The following is a 22,261-nucleotide window of genomic DNA, read 5'->3' as shown; positions in this document are numbered from 1 at the left end:
CCCCAGAGCAGACTCCCACTAACTTAAAACAGTGTTTCTCAAACTTGGGTCCCCAGATGCTGTTGGACTACAACTCCCATCATCCCTGACCACTGGTCTTGCCAGCTAGGGATGATGGGAGTTGGGTCCCCAGCTGTAGTTGCACTACAGATTTGAGACAGACAGACTTAAAACTTCCCCTGCTGGTCAACTGCATGTGTTACTAAAGGTAAAGGTAAAGGGACCCCTGACCATTAAGTCCAGTTGTGACTGACTCTGGGGTTGAGGCGCTCATCTCGCTTTATTGGCTGAGGGAGCTGGCGTACAGCTTCCGGGTCATGTGGCCAGCATGACTAAGCCGCTTCTGGAGAACCAGAGCAGCGCACGGAAACGCCGTTTACCTTCCTGCCAGAGCGGTACCTATTTATCTACTTGCACTTTGATGTGCTTTCGAACTGCTAGCATGTGTTACTACACTGCAACAAAAAACATGTCCTTAAAACACTTGGAGCGAATGTGATGTTGCCTGAAGCCAAATATCCCTAATACTGCAATCCTGCACAGCTCTGCATTAAAGAAACCTCACAATGGGCAGCCAAAGGCAGATTGCTTATGGCTTGATTAGCTTCCTGGTCTTGCCTGTCTGCCCAGAGCTCCAAGATTCTAGACCATTTGTCTAACAGGCGGAAATTCAGCAGGTGGGGAGGATGCGAGTCATTGAAATTAATGTCCATTGCTAACTTAGATCCACAAACTTCATTGGGTGTCCTCTATGAGTTATGACCAGCATTGGAAACAGCCCATTGTAATGGATTGCTTTGAAGTCATTTCAAATTTTTGCCCCCCCCCCATCCTCCCCACCTGTCTCTTCTTTTGCCGACCAAAGGTGACAACGCCATGTTTGCGGGTTTCTCCATGGGCATCTGGTTGGCCACTGTGAGAACGGGATACTGGACTAGATGGGCCATTGGCCTGATCCAGCAAAACTCTTTAACGTTCAGGAATCCTGAACTGAAAGGATTGAAACTGCAAGGCACTCTTGGCTGTGCGGCTGCATGACTGCTGCCCACTTTTAAACCTTTTGACTCCTAGGCTAGTGAAATTCAGCATTCGTGGTTTCGTTTTGAAAGCTTTCAAGACTTGGCACACAGCAACGCATACAGACTGCCTGCTGACCCAAAAGTGCTCTCTTTTATTCACATGAAGGCACGAGACGGTTGAAAGGGAGAGGTGGCTTCATCTCTCTAAGCAAGCTTTGCCAACCTGGTGCCCGCAGAGACCCTCACAGGGGCTCATGGGAGCTGGAACCCAAATCATCTGGGGGACTCCAAGTTGGGGACATTTGCTCTAGCAGGTGGAATGGAAGACCCCACCCACTTTGGCCCCTTTGCTAGCCAAAGCATTGTACTCTTTCACAGCTTTTTCCGTCTGCAGGACCAGCACATCGATCCCATGGCTCTTCAGGTAGTCCACAGTGGATGACGGCACCTTGAGGAATCAGGAAGAGAAAGGAGTCAGGGAGGAGTCTCTTCTTACACACAAGCTGTAACTTCATTGCTAACATGCATGAAACCCAGTTAGGGGCTCCTTTTCTCTTTTTTCTACTTTGAAATACACGCAGCGACCGTTTTGCGCTCATCCAATCAATTCACAACTGCCGATGTGCAAGTCCTTTTTAGGGCTGGGCAGTATATCAATATATTGTCCCAAACCAGCCTGAAATCCCTATCGTAATACAGTGGTACCTCGGGTTAAGTACTTAATTTGTTCCGGAGGTCCGTTCTTAACCTGAAACTGTTCTTAACCTGAAGCACCACTTTAGCTAATGGGGCCTCCTGCTGCCGCTGCGTAGCCGCTGTACGATTTCTGTTCTCATCCTGAAGCAAAGTTCTTAACCTGAAGCACTATTTCTGGGTTAGCGGAGTCTGTAATCTGAAGTGTATGTAACCTGAGGTACCACAGTATCACTTTCATAATTTTGGGCCAGGCAATATATCACATATCATGGTGTGTGTGTGTTATGCAAAAATCACAATGTGGGGAAAACCGTGAAGCCAAGCCGATGCTTCTCTCAATTCCTGCAGCCCCTGTGAACTCTGCCGACTCAGCTCTCTCCCTGCCTCCTGCAGGGAGCACGAATCACAAGAGCAGGTGTTGGCTGAAATCACAATGCGGGAAAAACCGTGAAGCCAGCCGATGCCTCTGCATAGTGCCATCCTTATTTCAGACATCGTAATATACAGTCTTGGGACGCGGGTGGCGCTGTGGGTAAAACCTCAGCTCCTAGGACTTGCCGATCGCATGGTCGGCGGTTCGAATCCCCGCGGCGGGGTGCGCTCCCGTTGCTCGTTCCCAGCGCCTGCCAACCTAGCAGTTCGAAAGCACCCCCGGGTGCAAGTAGATAAATAGGGACCGCTTACTAGCGGGAAGGTAAACGGCGTTTCCGTGTGCGGCTCTGCCTCGCCAGGGTAGCTTCGTCACGCTGGCCACGTGACCCGGAAGTGTCTGCGGACAGCGCTGGCTCCCGGCCTATAGAGTGAGATGAGCGCACAACCCTAGAGTCTGTCAAGACTGGCCCGTACGGGCAGGGGTACCTTTACCTTTACCTTAATATACAGTCTTACCTTGGAAGTCAAACAGAATCCGTTCCGGAAGTCCGTTTGACTTCCGAAACGTTAAAAAACCAAAGTGCGGCTTCTGATTGGCTGCAGGAAGCTCCTGCAGCCAATTGGAAGCCCTGTCGGACGTTCTGCTTACGAAAGAATGTTCAAAAACTGGAACACTCACTTCCGGGTTTCGATCATCTGGGAGCTGGAACGTTCAACTCCCAAGGCGTTCAGGAGCCAAGGCACGACTGTATATACAGTGGTACCTCCGGTTGTGAATGGGATCCATTCCGGACGTCCAGCTAGATCCCGAGGTTTTCGCAACCCGAGGAGAAGCAGTAGACCACTTCTGCGCAAGCGCGTGTGGAGAAACACTTCTGGGTTGTATCAGTATACTGCGATGTTTAGCTGATGATATATTGTGATGCTGAAAACCAGATAGCACCCCAGCCCCTAGTCCCTTTGGACCTGGAATGGGGCAGAACCCTCGTCCACCGAAATGGTTGCCACCTGTATGCATAGATCACACGTCACATAAATAAATGACGTTCAAGTCTAATGTTTCCAAAATTTGCAAAAAAACCAACCACCCAACTTTCAATAGACTTTGTGCCATAAAACATGCCGTTCCTCTTAGGAATCAAATCTGTCCAGTCTCTTGTCAGTTTCAGCTAGTTCTAGACATTCCCGTAGCCATTCCCACATAGTTGGAACCTGGGCATCGTTTTGAACCCAGGCTAGCTGTCAGAGTTAGCTGCACCAGTATTAAGGTAAAAGGTAAAGGGACCCCTGACCATTAGGTCCAGTCGTGGCTGACTCTGGGGTTGCGGCGCTCATCTCACTTTATTGGCCAAGGGAGCCGGCGTACAGCTTCCGGGTCATGTGGCCAGCATGACTAAGCCACTTCTGGCGAACCAGAGCAGGGCACAGAAAAGCCGTTTACCTTCCCGCCAGAGCGGTACCTATTTATCTACTTGCACTTTGACGTGCTTTTGAACTGCTAGGTTGGCAGGAGCAGGGACCGAGCTACGGGAGCTCACCCCGTCGCGGGGATTCGAACCGCTGACCCTAGGCTCTGTGGTTTAACCCACAGCTCCACCCGCGTCCCTGCACCGGTATTAAACACCTCCTGAAAACTCTTAGTTTTATTTACCTATAAAATTTTTTTTATATACCACTGTATCATAAAAATATATTGCAGTGACTTAAAACAATATTAAAGCATAAGACCAAACAATAAACTCATAAATCCTGCTGCCTAGTCTTCAACTTAGCTGGTGTTCAAGGAAGAAAGTTCCCTGCATGTCAGCTATGCAAGTCCTGCTACCCCTCCAGGGTGCTCCCAATATATGCGACTTCGGTTACACACAGGGAGACCTGGAATATAATCAGGGGTTCCCTGTATTATTGATGAATAAATCTAAAATGATACTTAAAGGTAAAGAGACCCCTGACCATTAGGTCCAGTCGTGGCCGACTCTGGGGTTGCGGCGCTCATCTCGCTTTATTGGCCGAGGGAGCCGGTGTACAGCTTCCGGGTCATGTGGCCAGCATGACGAAGCCGCTTCTGGCGAACCAGAGCAGTACACGGAAACACCGTTTACCTTCCCGCCGGAGCGGTACCTATTTATCTACTTGCACTTTGACGTGCTTTCGAACTGCTAGGTTGGCAGGAGCAGGGACCGAGCAACGGGAGCTCGCCCTGTCGCGGGGATTCGAACCGCCAACTTTCTGATCGGCAAGTCCTAGACTCTGTGGTTTAACCCACAGCGCCACCCGCATCCCTAGAATAATATTTATCTACTGGCAATTGGCTGGCAATAGAATCCTGTGCAGGACCTCCAATAATAGGTGCTGGAATGCCACCAGACCCCGCCCCCCGCTGGATTCTGAATTTTGCAACCAGACTCCCAGTCCCACCAAGCCTAGCAAACGTACCTGCAAGGCTTCGCTCATGCCACGGCCGATCACTAACGTCTTGGCGCCCTTCCGAACAACTTCTTCCACATCTGCGGGCTGCACTCCTGGAACATGCTGCGTTTGGAAGTAAGGGGAAAGGTGTCAAATAATAAGGCTCTGTTCCGCCTTGGTTACACCCTGCCTGGAGCCCTGTGTCCAGTTCTGGGTGCCACAATTTAAGAAGGATGTTGACAAGCTGGAACGTGTGCAGAGGAGGGCAACCAAGATGATCCAGGGTCTGGAAACCAAGCCTTATGAGGAACGGTTGAAGGAGTTGTGTATGAAGAGTGGTGCATACTCTGGTTATCTCTCGCTTGGACTACTGCAATGCGCTCTACGTGGGGCTACCTTTGGAGGTGACGTGGAAACTGCAATTAATCCAGAATGCGGCAGCTAGACTGGTGACTGGGAGTGGCCGCTGGGACCCCATCACACCGGTCTTGAAAGACCTACATTGGTTCCCAGTATTTTTCTGAGCACAATTCAAAGTGTTGGTGTTGACCTTGAAAGCCCTAAACGGCCTCGGTCCTGTATACCTGAAGGAGCGTCTCCACCCCCATCGTTCTGCCCGGACGCTGAGGTCCAGTTCCGAGGGCCTTCTGGTGGTTCCCTCATTGCAAGAAGCAAAGCTACAGGGAACCAGGCAGAGGGCCTTCTCGGTGGTGGCAGTCGCCCTGTGGAACGCCCTCCCACCAGATGTCAAAGAGATAAACAACTACCAGACTGTTAGAAGATATCTAAAGGCAGCCCTGTTTAGGGAAGCTTTTAATGTTTAATAGATTCTGTATTTTAATATTCTGTTGAAAGCCGCCCAGAGTAGCTGGGGAAACCCAGCCACATGGGAGGGGTATTATTATTATTATTATTATTATTATTATTATTAATAATAATAATGTTTAGCCTTCTTCAAATATCTAAAGAACTGTCACATGGAAGATGGAGCAAGCTTATTTTCTGCCCTGGAGGGAAGTTATAAGAAAGGAGATTTTTTTACTCAACATTAAGAACTTTATGAGGGTAAGAGATGTTTTGGTATACTAAGGCAGACATCTGATCACTGCAGACGGTGACAGCAGTCACAAAATTACAAGACGTCTGCTTCTTGGGAGAAGCGATGACAAACCTAGACAGCATCTTAAAAAGCAGAGACATCCCCTTGCCGACAAAGGTTCATATAGTTAAAGCTATGGTTTTCCCAGTAGTGATGTATGGAAGTGAGAGCTGGACCATAAAGAAGGCTGATCGCCGAAGAATGGATGCTTTTGAATTACGGTGCTGGAGGAGACTCTTGAGAGTCCCATGGACTGCAAGAAGATCAAACTTCTCGATTCTGAAGGAAATCAGCCCTGAGTGCTCCCTGGAAGGACAGATCCTGAAGCTGAGACTCCAATACTTTGGCCACCTCATGAGAAGAGAAGACTCCCTGGAAAAGACCCTGATGTTGGGAAAGATGGAGGGCACAAAGAGAAGGGGACGACAGAGGACGGGATGGTTGGACAGTGTTCTCGAAGCTACGAACATGAGTTTGACCCAACTGCGGGAGGCAGTGGAAGACAGGAGTGCCTGGTGTGCTCTGGTCCATGGGGTCATGAAGAGTCGGACACGACTAAACAACAACGAAGAAGAAGAAGAAGAAGAAGAAGAAGAAGAAGAAGAAGAAGAGGAGTTTGGATTTGATATCCCACCTTTCACTCCCTTTAAGGAGTCTCAAAGCGGCTAACATTCTTCTTTCCCTTCCTCCCCCACAACAAACACTCTGTGAGGTGAGTGGGGCTGAGAGACTTCAAAGAAGTGTGACTGGCCCAAGGTCACCCAGCAGCTGCATGTGGAGGAGCAGAGACGCGAACCCGGTTCACCAGATTACGTGACTACCGCTCTTAACCACTACACCACACTGGCAGACAGCCATGTCCTTTTCATTTCAGTTGTTACTTCTGCTAAACTTGAGGTTGCAATTCGTAACTTAAATCTGCATAATAAGTGGACGGCTGGCAGCCATCCACGGTCTGTGAAGTTTGCAGACAAGACGTTTGCACACAATGCACAGCTGTTCCAAATAGACTTCCCAGCATTTGCCAGACTATTTTTAGCTTCCGACAGAAGCTTCGCAGCGTTTTTTGTTTCGTAACTGCCCCGCGGCCTAAGAACTTCTGGCTCCTGTCCAAATGGGTGGTTTCGTTCAAGGTGCAGGTAGGCATCATTGACATTTTATCTGCCCCCCAGGTAAGGCCTTTTTGCGGTCAAGTATTTCCCCCTAACTTGCTACGGCTGGACCGCAGTTGTGAAAGCGGTAAATTCACTTGGTTTAACCCAGCTGGGGACAAATTATCTTTGCAACGGGCAACATGGAAGAGGAGAGGCATGCAGGATAATTCAAATTGTGATTTGCCTGGCAGACGGAAGGAGGGAGGGAGAGGTTTTTCTTCCCCGTAGCTTTTTTTTTAAAAAAGCCCAGCCCCAAACACTCTGGAACACTTTTAATGGTTGGTCACATGACAACCCCAACAAAAGAAAAAGGAGGTCTGGGTTTACTGTAATTACAATAATTGGCTGGTTGAAAGGTTCTGCTGGCAGCAAGGAGCGCTCTGGAAACAGCGGTGCCGTGAAAGAGAAAGAAAAAGAGGATTTTATTTCCAGGCAGCACAAAAGACCTGATGTTTGTGTGTATGTGGGGTGTTTGTGTGTGTGTGTGTGTGTGTGTGTGTGTGTGTGAGAGAGAGAGAGAGAGAGAGAGAGAGAGAGAGAGAGAGAGCAAAACAGTATTTTTATTTTCTTTTACAGGGAGAAAGGGGTGGGGGAGAACCCAGATATCAGCCAAAGTCTTTTAGAAAATAGGACCTTGAGGTGAGCTGAAGTGGGCACCCCAAGTTGGAACTGGTCAGTCTGGAGTGAAGGGGCAGAGGGAGATAATGGGGCTTATGAGAGCTGCGGCAGCTGAGGCTTCTTTTTTAAAAAATTATTTAAAGTAAAAAATAGTAGCTGCTGTGAAAACAGGGAGAAAATTCCTTTCCTCTATCCCTCCCACCCCCACCGCTGCGAAGGTCTATTCTATAGTTTTAGACGAAACCCACAGCACATTAGGGCAGTTCATAAAAAACTTTTTTTTTAAAAAAAAAAGGCCTGCTCCAAAGTTCTTATCTTACTAAACTAGAGATTATATAGCTATATCTGAAATTTCATGCATATCAGTTAATATCTTGACCCTGCTCCACTGAATGGAAATTTCAGCCTTCACGACATAGGAAAACGGCAAAGTAAACAGCTATTTTCGCCTGGCTTTCAATTTGAACTTAGCCTGATCTTTTATTCCCCTTCCTTCCCTCCCCCTCCCCTTTTTATGAAGATTACCCACTCTGGGATCCCACAGCTAATTCTCCCCTGGTCTCCTCGCTGGCCCAAATAGGATTACCGTATTTTTCGCCCTATAGGGCACACTGGCCCATAGGGCGCACCTAGTTTTCAGGGGGGGGGGAATCAAGGAAAAAAATATGACACCCACACACACCCCGCGCTTGACTCCTGCAGGCTTTTCGACCAGGAGGGCGAAGGGACTGAAACGGCCAGTCAGTCCCTTGTCCCTCCTTGGGGAAAAGCCCCCAAGAGCGGTGCGCTCTTTAAAGAGCGTGCAGCTTCTGCGTGCTTTTGCGGGAGGTGGGGGAATTCCCCCAGCTCCCGCAAAAGCCCACAGGAGGGAGAAAGGAAGCTGAAATTGGAACTCTATGAAAACAGGGTTTTTTCAGAGCGTTTTCAGAGCGTTTTTATAGCTGTGTAGCTGCAGCTCAAGTCTACAATACTCAAGTGGCCCCCAGATAACTAAGAAGAGGGAGAGCGAATGCACGTACGTCAGTTCCCGTCTCTCTCCAGTCCCAAGTCCGACTGCCCCCAGGCCAGACTTTACAGTCCTTGTAAGTCGTGGAACAGCCTTTGACAGTCATCCGGCCCCAAGAGAGAGAAGCGATTTCAGGAGAGGACATCTCCAGATGGATTTTGACGGTCTGAAAGATAAGAGAGTGAACATGAGAACAGCCTAGTGCTCTAACAGTGGTTTTAGGTGTGTGTGTGTGTGTGTGTATACACAGTGGTACCTCGGGTTACATACGCTTCAGGTTACAGACTCTGCTAACCCAGAAATAGTGCTTCAGGTTAAGAACTTTGTTTCAGGATGAGAACGGAAATCTTGCAGTGGCGGTGCAGCGGCAGCGGGAGGTACCCGAGGTACCACTCTGTGTGTGTGTGTGTGTGTGTGTGTGTGTATATTTCTGCTTTACAATTTAAAGTATACATTTAACATCCTTAAGATGTAGATATCTTAAGGATATCTTCCCTTCTCGTTCCATGGTTCTTTTTACATATCATAAATCCCTGCATATTTTACAAAAACTATACCATTCAGTACTCCATTATTGCATCCATCAAAACTTATTTACACCATTGAATTTATCTTAATGCTGCCAGCATTTTCAGCTGTACACAATTATTTCCCATATATTCAATAAACGTTTCCTAATCTTCTCTGCATGTATGTTCTTCTTGTTCTGCATGTTAAGTCTGTGAGTTTGGCATATTCTGTCAACTTCAGTTGACATTCTTTTTTGATTGGAACCTCGTTCGTTTTCCATTTTGGGGCTAACAAAACACGGGCTGCAGTAGCGGCATACATAAATAACCTTTTTCGACCCCTGGGAATTTCTGTGTGAATTATCCCCAATCAGAAAGGACTCTGTTTTGAGGGGGAGAAAGTACTTTAACATTCCCCCCCCCCCAATTCATTATGGATCATTTCCCAATCTAACTGTGGTTTTAAAAGCCATCAAGAAAAGGTAGTAGACTCTTCTGCGGGTGTCTGAGCGAGGGAGCCATTCCCTATTGGACGATCCCCATTTTCAGGTAAAGGGTTTGACCCCAAAATCATTATGGGATATAGTCTAATCCAGGAGTGGCCAACTTCCAGGAGACTGCGATCTACACACAGAGTTATAAACTGGCAGTGGTTGACTCCCTTTTTCAGGGTTCAGCTCATAGTTGTTGAGCGTGTTTTAGGAAGGAGGAAAGCCCCGTTTTTTGTGAGTTAAAGGCAAAGTTGTTGATCTTTTTTTTAGGGAAGAAGGAGAACAGGCACTCACCAACAGATCAGTATACTCCGCCTTCCATTCTGCAGATCGTGGAGGGTGGGCCATGGGGGTGGGGCAGGATTCTAATTCAATCATGGAAAGGGACCCAGCGATCAACCACGATCTACCAAAACCTCCCGGGGATCTAACAGTGGCTCATAGATCCACAAAATGTTTAGGGGTATGCGTCCCCCCAGAAAAAAAGCACTGGGTATAGGTAAAGGTAAAAGGTAAAGGACCCCTGGATGGTTATGTCCAGTCAAAGGTGACTATGGGGTGCGGCGCTCATCTCGCTTTCAGGCTGAGGGAGCCGGCGTTTGTCCACAGACAGCTTTCTGGGTCATGTGGCCAGCAGGACTAAATTGCTTCCGGCGCAATGGAACACCGTTGACGGAAACCAGAGCGCACGGAAATGCTGTTTACCTTCCCGCCACAGTGGTACCTATTTATCTACTTGCGCTGTTGTGCTTTTGAACTGCTAGGTTGGCAGGAGCTGGGACAGAGCAACAGGACCTCACCCCGTTGCAGGGATTCGAACCCTCAACCTTCCGATCGGCAAGCCCACAAGGCTCAGTGGTTTAGACCACTGTGCCACCTGTGTCCCTATGATATGGTTGAACCAATTGTCTAATCTGGTATCCCTCCACTTCCTATGTACCCTCTATATTCCATTGTCTGTCTGCTCTTGCTATTAAGCTTTTTTTAGGGAAGAGGAAAGCCCCGTTTTTTGAGGGTGCAGGCTGTAACTGTGGAGCTTCTTTGGGGGGAGCCCGTGATCTATCAGTGATCTACCACAGACGTCCAATGATCTACTGATAGATCATGATCTACCTGTTGGACATGCCTGGTCTAATCAATCCACACCTGTGAAGACGTGGGTGTTCTTCTTATTACGCTAAAGCTGGGATGGGAAGCCTCTGGCTCAATGACCAAATGCAGCCTCGCCAGTTCTCTCTCTGAACTTGGTGGCCCTCCTTAAGCCACATAGCCCCATTGGTCCTCCAGAGGAGTGTTTTTGCCTGGCTGGACTGTGTCCTCAAACTCTGATGAGGCTTCTCACTTGCCAGGAGTGTGTGTACAGAAACTAGCATCCTATGCAAAGGACAGAAGTATCTGCAAGAGTAATGAGTGGCAGAAGGGAGACGCTGAGTGTCGAAGCAATGATTCTTCAGAATCAACTTCATTGACTTGGTCATGTTGTTCGGATGCCCGATGATCGCCTTCCAAAGCAACTACTCTATTCCCAACTTAAGAATGGAAAGCGTAATACTGGTGGACAACAAAAGAGGTTTAAAGACCCTCTCAAGGCAAACCTAAAAAAATGTAGCATAAACACCAACAGCTGGGGCAGTGGCAGAGCTTTATGCTCCGGCACTGGGGGGTGGGGGCAGAGAGCAGGCGTGGGCGTGGCGCAACACCTGTGGGGGCGTGGCACCCAGCATGGGTGGGGGGCAGCCGCGATGGCACCCCCACCCCCCTCTTCTTCTGCCAGTGAGCTGGGAAACACTGGCCTGCGAGCGCTCCAATTGGAGAACAGCCTTTACCAAAGGTGTCATGGGCTTTGAAGACTCTCGAACTCAGGACGAAAGGGAGAAATGTGCCAAGAGGAAGGCACATTTGGCAAACCCTCACTATGATCAACTCCTGCCCGGAAACCTGTGTCCCCACTGTGGAAGGAAGTGTGGATCTAGACTTGGTCTCCGCAGTCACCTACGGAGACAATGTTTAGACCACGCTCATGGAAGACAATCTTACTCAGCTAAGAGTGATCGCTAAAGAAAGAAGAATCTCACATACTGGAATTGTCTGTTTCTCTCACACACACCCCTCTCTTGGGGTTGCGGGCCTCTGATCCCCCTTCATTTTGTTCCTCCAAGTCTGACCAATAAGTATCCTACAACGTTAAATAGTCATGGCTTTCCCCAAAGAATTTTGAGAGATGTGGTTTGCTAAGGGGAAGCGGGTGGCGCTGTGGTCTAAACCACTGAGCCTAGGGCTTGCCGATCAGAAGGTCGGCGATTCGAATCCCCATGACGGGGTGAGCTCCCGTTGCTCGGTCCCTGCTCCTGCCAACCTAGCAGTTCGAAAGCACGTCAAAGTGCAAGTAGATAAATAGGTACCGCTCCGGCGGGAAGGTAAACGGTGTTTCCGTGCGCTGCTCTGGTTCGCCAGAAGCGGCTTAGTCCTGCTGGCCACATGACCCGGAAGCTGTACGCCAGCTCCCTCGGCCAGTAAAGCGAGATGAGAGCCGCAACCCTAGAGTTGTTCGCAACTTGACTTAACAGTCAGGGATCCCTTTACCTTTACCTTTTAAGGGTGCTAAGAGCTACAATTCCCAGAATAGTCTGGGAAAACAGATTGATTATTAAACCACTTGGGGAACTGTAGCCCTGTGAGGGGAATAGGGGTCACCTTGGAACTCTCAGCATCCTTAAACTACAGTTCCCAGGATTCTTTGAGGGGAAGCCATTACTTTTAAAGTGGTACGATACTGCTTTAAGTGCAGATGGGGCACAACTCTTCCAAGCGCGGCATAACTGTATGAGTATTGCCAATTTCTCTGGAACCGACTTCTGCTGAATGTTAGCAGTTGCTCGAAGCATCGCCACTTGCTCTTCCGCAATGCTCACATAAATAAAAGCGATTTCTATTCCACGCCAAGCGACAGGAAAAGCAGCCAAACCCCACTGCTCAAAGCAGCCCAGTGCTCTTGCTTCAGCTAAATCCGGAGTCTCAATCCAAGATTCGTCTTACTACACACCCCTACGGTTCTTTAAATTGTTCAGGTTTTTCTCCCGGTAAATCCTTTGCAAGGAGATCACTGCCGCCATTAAAACAACAACAACTCACCTCCCTCTCTTCCTTCATATATAAGTCTTGGATTAACAGATATTTTTTCCCCTGCAGGAATGCCTGCTGACAGGGGCACAAAGGATCAAATAACGCAAGGCTAACCTTTCAACCTCGCTCCCTGCCTTATCACCAAGAGAAGACTCCAACACGCTGCTTCAAAATGCCAAGCCAAGAAGAATCAGCGCTAAGGGTCTGGACGCATCAAAGATTGCCTGCCCACCCAGCATGAGAAAAGTGTATTTTCGCTCTCTCTTCCCCCCATGCTGCCAAATTAATGAGCAAGAACCATCAGTGCCCCCATTAGGGTGTACGGCATGCTTAATCCTGTGGACACAAAAGCAGTATGTAACAATCATTTTTTTAAAAAGACACGTTTGGTGGCAAAAGAGCACGGATAACAGCTAAGCTTTAATTTAAAACAATGACAACACACTTTTTTAGTAGAGGTGCAACTGGAAACTATGGTTTGGTACTGAAAAGGTCCGGAAACTGCGGCTGGTTCAAACTAGGACTGGAAGAGTATTAAAAGTCCATTTCTTGACCCAGTTGAAAGGCCTGCTTCTCAACCAGCCATTTCAGAAGCAAAGCAAAATTTACATTCATTGCACCACCCACTTTAACCTCACTTTAGCCTCTGCAAGGCTGCTCAGAAAGGAATGGGGCCCTCATTGCTGAAGGAGGTTTCCTATTCATCCTGTAAGGCCTTAAACGGCTCAGGACCAATGTTATGTACTGAGTTGAATAGGATCCAAACTGCAGCAGTCTGATTGGTCCTAGAACAATAGGATCCAAAAGGCAGCAGTCTGATTAGTCCTAGAACAATAGGATTCAGAATGCAGCAGTCTGATTGGTCCTAGAACAATGCAGCAGTATGATTGGTTGGCAGGAACCACCCAATCATGCTCCAGATAGAAGTGAATCCACAACCTGATTGGCTTACAGTAGAATTCCGGAATTAGCCAATCATGTGCAGCCCATTGTGTAAATAATGTATATAAAGCAGATACTTTGAGGGGACATTCATTCCTCCTCACCACTATGAGCTGAATAAAGAGCATGAAATCACTTTGCGACTCTGAGTATATTTCAACCAAGTTATCTGAAATGGTTCCTCTTTCTGCTTATGTTACCTGAATCTTAAGATCCTCTTTGAAGGAATTCCTCCAAATCCTGCTCCTGTGTAATGAAGTGTGTTGCTATGAAGAAGGGGGCTTTTGGGTTCCAGCTCCGTTGGTGCACTCTTGATCACCTTTCTGGAGCCAGGTAAAGACTTTTAAATTCATGCAGGGTTTTTAAGTTGCTGTTTTAACGTTCTGTTGTGGTTTAGCGTAGTAGTTTCCTGCTCTGTGAACAAGTCGTTTCAAGCCTAGGATCATGTGTTCCCCACTGCACAGCAGCAAGGAAAAGATTGAAGGTTTTTGCTTACGATGTCAAACTAACCACAGTTCCCTGTGATATCCAAACTCAGGAAACTGTGGGTTGTTTACAAACCAAGATCTGAAACCACCAATCAAATGTGATTTCTTCTAACCAAATAAGCTTTATACAAAGCACAGTTTCCTGTGTTTGGGGGTCATGGGCAATTGTGATTTGATTAAAACCAGAATAGGGCATTTCTGGTATCTCACATGCAATGTGCGAAAGAAAAGGAGAATACAGTGGTACCTCAGGTTACAGACGCTTCAGGTTACAGACTCCGCTAACCCAGAAATAGTACCTTGGGTTAAGAACTTTGCTTCAGGATGAGAACAGAAATCGTGCAGCAGCGGTGTGGCGGTGCAGCGGCCCCATTAGCTAAAGCGGTGCTTCAGGTTAAGAACAGTTTCAGGTTAAGAACGGACCTCCAGAACAAATTAAGTTCTTAACCTGAGGTACCACTGTACAAGCAAGCAAAAGCCTAAGGTTCATTGCAGGTCACTCACAAAGTAACAAACTGTCATTTCCCGTAGACTGAGAACAGGAAAACCATGTCCATAACCAAAAGATAGGATATAAATTAAAATAAGTAAGGCTGGCAAATAGACCACACCTTTGGCACCACTGCTGCACGCCCTTTGCACAGAGTATCAGAAGCAGTGCAAGAACATTCTACCCTCCTTTTAATCAAACAGACTGAAGGGGCCTTTCTTAAGGACCAGTTCTAGATAGATAAGATATTTACCGTATTTTTTGCCCTATAGGACGCACTTTTTCCCCTCCAAAAATGAAGGGGAAATGTGTGTGCGTCCTATGGGGCGAATGCAGGCTTTCGCTGAAGCCTGGAGAGCGAGAGGGGTCGGTGTGCACCGACCCCTCTCGCTCTCCAGGCTTCAGGAGAGCGCCAGCCCCACAAGCTCCGGGGACAGTGGGGAGACGCAGCGCGTCTTCCTGCTGTCCCCGGACCTGATCTCAAGGCGGGCGGCAGGGAGAAGAGCGCTTCTCCCCGCTGCCTGCCCCACAAGCTCCGGGGACAGCTGGGAGACGCAGCGCATCTTTCTGCTGTCCCCGGACCTGATCTGAAGGCGGGCGGCAGGGAGAAGAGCGCTTCTCCCCACTGCCGGCCCCACAAGTGCCTGGGGGGGAAATAAAATTTTTTTTCTTTATTTCCCCCCCAAAAGACTTGATGCGTCCTATGGGCCGGTGCGTCCTATGGGGCGAAAAATACGGTATTTACATCAGACCTGGGCCTTTGCAACTTGAGTAACATACACAAACATGCCATAGGAGCCAACTCCAGGGCTCTGTAGATGCTTGGGCACCCAAAATAATATAATTGTGGGGACCGGGCACCCACAGAGTCAATGAGAAAAGCCGGCAGGTGGCAGCAGCACTGCCTCTGAGAAAGAAGTTCAGTTCCACCCTCTGCAGCCAGCCAGCGAATAACCCTTTTGTAGTACAACTGGTACACAAAATATGAACATAAGAACACCAATATCCCTATTGTTATTATCAATAATTACCCATCCTTCACCCTAAGGTTCCAGGTTGGGTTAAATAACAATCATAAGAATTTATCTTTTATTTTATTTATTTATTAAATTTATATGCCGCCCTATAACCTGTAGAATAAGGTGGGTCCTTAAAAATATACACCTCAAGTGTCAAAAACCAGGGTAAAGTAGTGCATCTCAGCATTCGCTGGAAGCTGCATTATGAAGGTGCCAGACACACCTCAATGGGGAGTTCCACAGCTTAGGGGCCACCACCTAGAAGGCCCTCACGCAGACCGCCATCCCCCAACGCCTCTGAGGGTAGAGGGGCTACCAAGAGGGGCCCCTCTGCCGATTTCAGCACCCATGAGGGACTGTAGGGAAGGAGATGGCCTTTCAATCATTTAGGGCTTGAGTCATTTGGGGCTTTAAACACAAACCTGAGCACCTTAAATTGGGCCCGGAAATGAATTAGCAACCAGTATAGCTGTTTTAAAACTGAGGTTACATGAGATCTAAACGGAACCCCAGCCAGTGATCTGTCTGCTGCATTTTGGACCAACTGAGGTTTCTGCGAGGTTTAGGGAAGGCAGCCCTGTTTAGGGAAAATTTTAATGACTAATGTTTTAATGTATTTCTAACCTTCTGTTGGAAGCCGCCCAGTGCCTGGGGAAACCCAGCCAGATGGGCGGGGTAGAAATAATAAATTATTATTATTATTATTATTATTATTATTATTATTATTATTATTATTATAGTTAAACAGATAAAATTGCCGGACTCAAATTAGAATTTTAAAATTATATGAACGAAAGCTCACCTTATTTCAGGTAGTCCAGTTCTATGGGCCGCTGAGATGTGAAAACCTTTTACAGAGTAACCACTATGTGGTAGAAGCTTCGGATGCACAGAGTACAGTTTACATATATGCACCTATCGAGGATAATGCTTCTGTTGAAGTGGACTCTGGCCGGTGAAAGCTTATACCCCACAATAAAATGTGTTAACCTTTAAGAGGCGCCACAAAGCTTACTATGAAGACACATAGCGTAACCCTGAGTATGTTTACTCAGAAGTTCAGCAAGACTTACTCCATGGTTACCTATTTCCTGAAGTGTAGCTTGAAGTTTGTTACAGGTAGGTAGCTGTGTTGGTCTGCCGTAGTCGAAACAAAATAAAAAAATTCCTTCCAGTAGCACCTTAGAGACCAACTAAGTTTGTTATTGGTATGAGCTTTCGTGTGCATGCACACTTCTTCAGATAATCTGTATTTTATTTTGAAGTTTGTTAGTGATGCAAGCCTCTTTGCCATTTTCTTTTCCGTGTATAAAAGAAAGATGGCTTTAAGCAGTTGTGGAGGGGGAAAAGGGCCTTCTCTGTGGCTGCTCCCAGACTTTGGAGCTTCTTCCTTAGCGATGATAAGACTGGCTCCCTCCTTGCTATACTTCTGCTGGCAGGTGGAGAATTTCTTGTCCCAAAAGGCTTTGGGGAACTGAGTGCTTTTAAAGAAAGGGCTTGTGCCATGCTGTTTTTGCTGTGATCGTTTGTATGGTTTTGATAGGACTAAAACCATATATACACACAAAAACCTATCTAGTGATGTGAGGTGAGAATATTATCTGCTAGAAAATTCTCCGGAGAATATTCTCCACAAACTGTAAATTCTGTGTTGTCTACACAGCTGCTTTAAATGTACACACCTCATTAACCGAGAATATTCTCGGGAGTATTCTTTAAAAGATTATTCTTGAGAATTTAACATCACTAGTCCTATCAATGTTAAGATTGTTTTTTGCCTAAATTTGTAGCGGTTCTTATTTTGGTCTGTAAGCTGCCTTGGTTCCCTGTTGTGGGGGGCAGGGAAAGGCAGTGTATAAATAAATATTTATTTATCTAAATCTAAATTTATCTAAACAAATATTTATTTGTTCATTCACAAAATGTATACACCACCTTTAAAAAAACACACTTCAGAGTGGTTTACAAAAGAGAAAACAGACAAAATGAGGAAAAACTCGCATAAAAATGCAAAATAATAATAAAAATAGCAGCACTATATAATAACTCTGTTAAGTCTTATTCATGTTTGTCTCTGAGGTGCCACAAAGCACTTTAGAAAGAATTAAGCGAAGTTATGAACTGAGAGATTTCTCCACGCCCCGCCCCCCGCGAGATCTCAGGTAAATATCCCATTAAATCCGCCCTCCGAACACCAAAGGGGTGCACGGATATGAGCCGTCCCATTTATCCTCCCGCAGAACCACTCTCACTGCAGCGCCAGCGGTAATTTCACCCCCCACCCCCCGCACACAGTGGTCCAGTCCGCTCCCCTCCAAACCTTACCTGCGCTGACCAACAACCTGCCTTTCCTCCCCTCCCCGCCTTACCCTGGCGGGACGCGCCCTCTCCTGCCCGTCATTGGACGCAGCCGTTATACAGACACGGCCCGCGCCCACTGACAAGCTTCCTCACGCCCACTTCTCCCCTTCCGCCACGCCTCCCTTTTCTGAGGAGCTACACCCGCTTTCCTGCCCCCCCTTTTTATTATTATTATTATGGCCGCCACACACCTTTCCCAAGCCTTCGCCGCGATTGGCCGAGGCGGCGTTCTATCCCCGCCCCCGCTCCTCTGTCGCCCGCCCTCCCTCTCCAACCCCGGCAGCCCGCCCCCTCGGCAGCCTCGTTTTGGTTCTTGCGTTCCCTCAGCCACAGGGAAAACAACAAGCGCGGGGTTTCCTAGAAGGGGCCCGGGCCGCTCTTTCCCCCAGCGTCCTCCTTCTCTTGGAGCGCACCGTCTCGTCTCCTCCGCGCGGCGCATGCCGGGATGGCGCGCTCCGCCCGCAGCGCCCCCTGCCGGCCTCCTTCGCTCCTCCCCTCTCTCTGCCCCCCCTCCCTTCTCCTTCTCCATCCATCCTCTCAGGTTCCAAGATGGCGGCGGCGGCGGCGGCTCCCCCATCCCCTCCTCCTCCGCCTCCTCCTCCCCCTGCCGCCGCGCCGACGGAGGGCCCGTCCTGCCCCGGCTCGTGGCCCAACTTCGCCGTCGTGTGCTCCTTCCTGGAGAGATACGGAGCCCTCCTCGACCTGCCCGAGCTGCCCTTCCCGGAGCTGGAGCGGGTCCTGCAGGCGCCGCAGGAGCCCGGCGAGCAGGGTGAGGGCCTCCCCTTTCTCCTCAGGGCCGCGCCGCGGGGGGGGGGAGCGCTCGCTGGGAACCTCGGGGGGGGGCTTCGGGTCCCTGTCCCCCCCCCAACAAACTACCCTGGGAGACCTTTATTTCCGCCCCCTCCCCTTCCACCACAAAGCAGGGCCCGACCCCGTCCATCTCCACAGCAGGGGGAAGCATCTCCCCTTCCTTAGGGGACCCTACAAGGGGGCGGCCCCGTACCTTGGGGGGGGGGGAGAGACGGTGTTTCTCTTCTCCATTAACCCCCCCACTCCTATTCCTAATCAGGCCCCTCCCACTCGCAATGGGAATCTCCCTCTCCTCCCCCCCAATTTGGGATGTTATTTGGAGGGCAAGGGGGGGTAGGAGGGATACGGCCTCCCACCCCAGTTCCCAGGTTTTGCGTCATGTGTGTGTTTGCGGTGGGAGGGGGGGCGGCGGCCGCCCTTCTTATTCCTGCCCCTTTCCTCCCCTCTCGCGCGAGATTCGTTTGTGCAGCGCCGTGCATAAGCAGAAGCAAAAAAGGGGAGGTCCCTGCCCGCGAGGGGCTTGCAGTTAAGATTCCTGCAGAGGGAATGTGGGGGGGGATGGAGGAGGGGGGTGGGATGGAAGGGGGTGGGACGGTGTGGAGATGAAAAAGAGGGGGGTTATTGGATTTGATCTTGTTTTTGTTATTATTTTTTTCTCATATTTTTATGTTGCAAACTGCCCTGAGATCTGCGGGTGAAGGGCAGTGTACATAGTAGTAGTAATCATATGTGTGTGCATCAGCGTTTGTTTGGTTTGGGAAAAGAGAATAAAGGCCAATTTTCCTTTGGATCTGGGAAATATGTTGTCTGATCTTATAAGGAGCCTTGCATGTTCTGTCCTGACCCTAGATAGTATGTGGAATAACCCCTGAATAACTTGATAGTGACATGGCTAGGGACATACTAGTCCTGAAATGGAAGTCACACATCACTACGGGTGAAGCTGTCCAGGAGAACTTATTGTGTGTTAAGTGAGAGAGAAAAATGACCAATACAGGAAGGAGCAAGTCTTTCAAATAGAGAGATGTTTTTTGAGAGATACTGGATGTGGCATGTGGGGAACTGTGGCCCCCCACCCCCATTTCCTGTCCTCAATATTTCTTCCTGGTTTCTTTGCCATCAGCTCCACCCTTTATCAGCCAGCCTTCAGTGGTCGACTAAAAAGGCTTGCTGGCTAGTAAGTTTGTGGACTTGTTTATAGGCTGATTTGCAGGGCACTGCTATTCTCAGCCAAGACGTTCTGCAAGATTGAAAATTCTTATTGGCCAGTTTCTTTGTCGATAATTCTTTTGGAATGGGTAATCAAAACAATTCAAATATTAAAGCAGCTCTTTATTTCCCTGAATAAGTTGTATGGCACACAGTTCTAATTTCCAGTAGCAGTGTAAATAGCTTTTCACTGCTTCTATAGTCTTCATTACTAGTATTTTATTATGTGGTTATGTATATTTTTAAAACGTTTGTTTTAACAGTGAACACAAAATGGGTTTACATGATGGGCTGTGTATGTGTTGTCTGTTAGATTTCTATTTAGTAGCTGATTTTTTTGAAAATTTTACCTGCAGTTTTGTGTTAATTGCATAGCATCTTTGCTGTTTACCTGAACCTTTATTTTGGAAAGGGTCCTATTTTCTTTCTCTTCTTCCATTTGCACTTTGTTGTGGAGTTAAAAGTATTGTTTATTCCATTTTGCTTTGAAACATTTTTGTCAGGTGTCAGGAACAAATGACTGTGTTACCCTGCTGTCTCTGTCCAAGTGGACATAAGTGATTTTTCTCCAGTATGCTAAGGATGTATTTACAGTACAGACTTTCATTGGTTTAATAGTCCACTCCTTCCTCTAGTTTTGTGAGAGAGGCTAGAGTAGACAGACATGTGTAATACAGAACTAGGAGTACCTCACCAAACTACAGTTCCCAGGACTCTTTGGAGGAAGTCATTGCAGTTATATAAAAAAATATTAACTTGTCAGGCTGCAGCCCTATGCACACTTCTGAAAAAGTCCTATGGGAATATGTTGGACTGAGTTCATCTAAATGCTGATGGGACTATATATAACCTTCTTGCAGGCGGCTTTGTGACAATATATCATTTATTCATTCCTTTATACAAAAAATTCTGAAAAATAATAAGGCTATAAAATTTTGTGGTGTATTAGCATGTTAAACTGAACTCAGTTTTACTTTCGGGAGTAGAAGTGCTATCTATATTCTGTCTTCCAGTGGTGTGCCAAAATCTGAAGTGGAATATCTTTCAAGAAGCATAGTGGGATCTTTTTCCTTTGGCAGTCATTTAGTGAAGGGTTAGGGTGCTGGAAGGGTTTACGTTCTAGAATGGGACCTAGGTGCTTTCCAGTTCAAATCTCATTTTAACAATGAGCTCCCAAGTAGATGTCCACTCAGAGCTTTCATTTAGAGATTTCAGCCTATCTAATCTGAAAGTATGCAGTTGAGTCTAGTTTATTGCCCTTTATGGATTTGGAAATGGATTGATTATTGTGTAATGAAAAGCAGGTTGCTTCTATAGATCAGGGATAGTGAAACTGGTCCTTCAAATGTTGGACTCCAGTTTCCTTCATCCCCATCAGTCTTGGCCAGTGGTAAGCAAAAATGATTGACCAGAAACATCTGGAAGGGGGGCGCGTGATTCCTTACCTCTGAGGTAGATATGTTTTACAAAGGATGGATGTGCTTCAATGTTGAGTCTCCAGATGTGTTTGGACTACAACTCTCATCATAGGAACATAAGAAGAGCCTGCTGGATCAGGTCAATGGCCCATCTTGTCCAGCGTCCTGTTCTCACAATGAGATGCCTGTGTGGAACCAGCAAGTAGGATACAAGCACAAGAGCAACTCTCCCCTCCTGTGGCTTCCAGCAATTGGCATTCAGAAGCATTGCTGCCTCCAATTGTGGAGGTAGAGCACAGCCTCCATGCCTAGTTGCCATTGATAGCCCTCTCCTCCATGAATTTGTCTAATCCTCTTTTAAAGCCATCCAAGCCATTGACCATCATTGCCTTCTGTGGGAGCAAGTTCCACAGTCTAACAATGCCTACACAAAGAAGTACTTTCTTTCCTCTCTTCTGAATCTTTTGACATTCAGCTTCTTTGAATATTCACAAGTTCTAGTGTAATGGCAGAGGGAGAAAAGCTTTTCTCTGTCTCCTTTCTCCATGCTGTGCAGAACTTTATAAGTTTCTCTTACCTTTTCTCTAAAAAGCCCCCAATGCTCCAATCTTTCCTCATAGATTTTTAGAATTGTTCCATTCCTGTGATCATTTGGGCTGCCCTTTTCTGAACCATTCCCAATCCTACAATAACTTTTTTGAGGTGATGTGACCAGAAGTGTAGAGAGGATTCCCATTGTGATTTCACCATAGATTTGTGAAACAGCATTATTATAATAGCAGATTTATTTTCAATTCCTTTCCTAATGAGCCATGGCATGGAATTTGTCTTATTTCACAGCTGTCGCACACTGCGTCAACATACTCATCAAGCTACACCCTATGACCCCAAGGTCTCTTTTCTAGTCTGTCACCACCAGTCCAGACCCCATGAGCATATCTGTGAAATTATGAGTGGGTGTTTTTGTTTTTGTTTTTTCCCACAGCCATGCATCACTTTGTATTTGTTTACACTGAATTTCTTTTACC

General features: G+C 47.5%; 2 protein-coding genes across 7 annotated transcripts in view; one reads left to right on the top strand and one right to left on the bottom strand.

Annotated features, from left to right (window-relative positions):
• Nucleotides 1-1,151: 1,151 nt before the first annotated feature.
• On the bottom strand, nucleotides 1,152-18,098 carry AAMDC (adipogenesis associated Mth938 domain containing). Of its 5 annotated transcripts, none has more exons than XM_053385154.1 (4): nucleotides 17,988-18,098; nucleotides 8,387-8,539; nucleotides 4,524-4,619; nucleotides 1,152-1,467 (listed from the first exon to the last, which is right to left on the bottom strand). In XM_053385154.1, exons 2-4 carry the CDS (start codon nucleotides 8,516-8,518, stop codon nucleotides 1,327-1,329), a joined length of 369 nt encoding a protein of 122 aa, XP_053241129.1. In that variant the 5' UTR covers nucleotides 8,519-8,539; nucleotides 17,988-18,098; the 3' UTR covers nucleotides 1,152-1,326. The 5 variants fall into 5 exon arrangements, with proteins under 5 accessions (XP_053241129.1, XP_053241130.1, XP_053241127.1 ...); XM_053385155.1 differs by lacking the exon at nucleotides 17,988-18,098 and adding an exon at nucleotides 17,805-17,886; XM_053385152.1 differs by lacking the exon at nucleotides 17,988-18,098 and adding an exon at nucleotides 17,761-17,879.
• A 218-nt stretch (nucleotides 18,099-18,316) lies between these two features.
• The window catches only part of RSF1 (remodeling and spacing factor 1), a 46,813-nt gene continuing 42,868 nt past the window's right edge, over nucleotides 18,317-22,261 (top strand). For both annotated transcript variants that reach the window (XM_053385133.1, XM_053385132.1), the window contains exon 1: nucleotides 18,317-18,565. In XM_053385133.1, the coding sequence (XP_053241108.1) occupies nucleotides 18,346-18,565 (220 nt within the window). In that variant the 5' untranslated portion in view covers nucleotides 18,317-18,345. The remainder of the gene's footprint in view (nucleotides 18,566-22,261) is intronic.

The sequence above is a fragment of the Podarcis raffonei genome, chromosome 4 (genome assembly GCF_027172205.1).
Source record: "Podarcis raffonei isolate rPodRaf1 chromosome 4, rPodRaf1.pri, whole genome shotgun sequence".
Classification (NCBI taxonomy): Eukaryota; Metazoa; Chordata; class Lepidosauria; order Squamata; family Lacertidae; genus Podarcis; species Podarcis raffonei.
The sequence above is the reverse complement of the archived record's forward strand: the minus strand, read 5'-3'. Positions and strand labels throughout refer to the sequence as shown.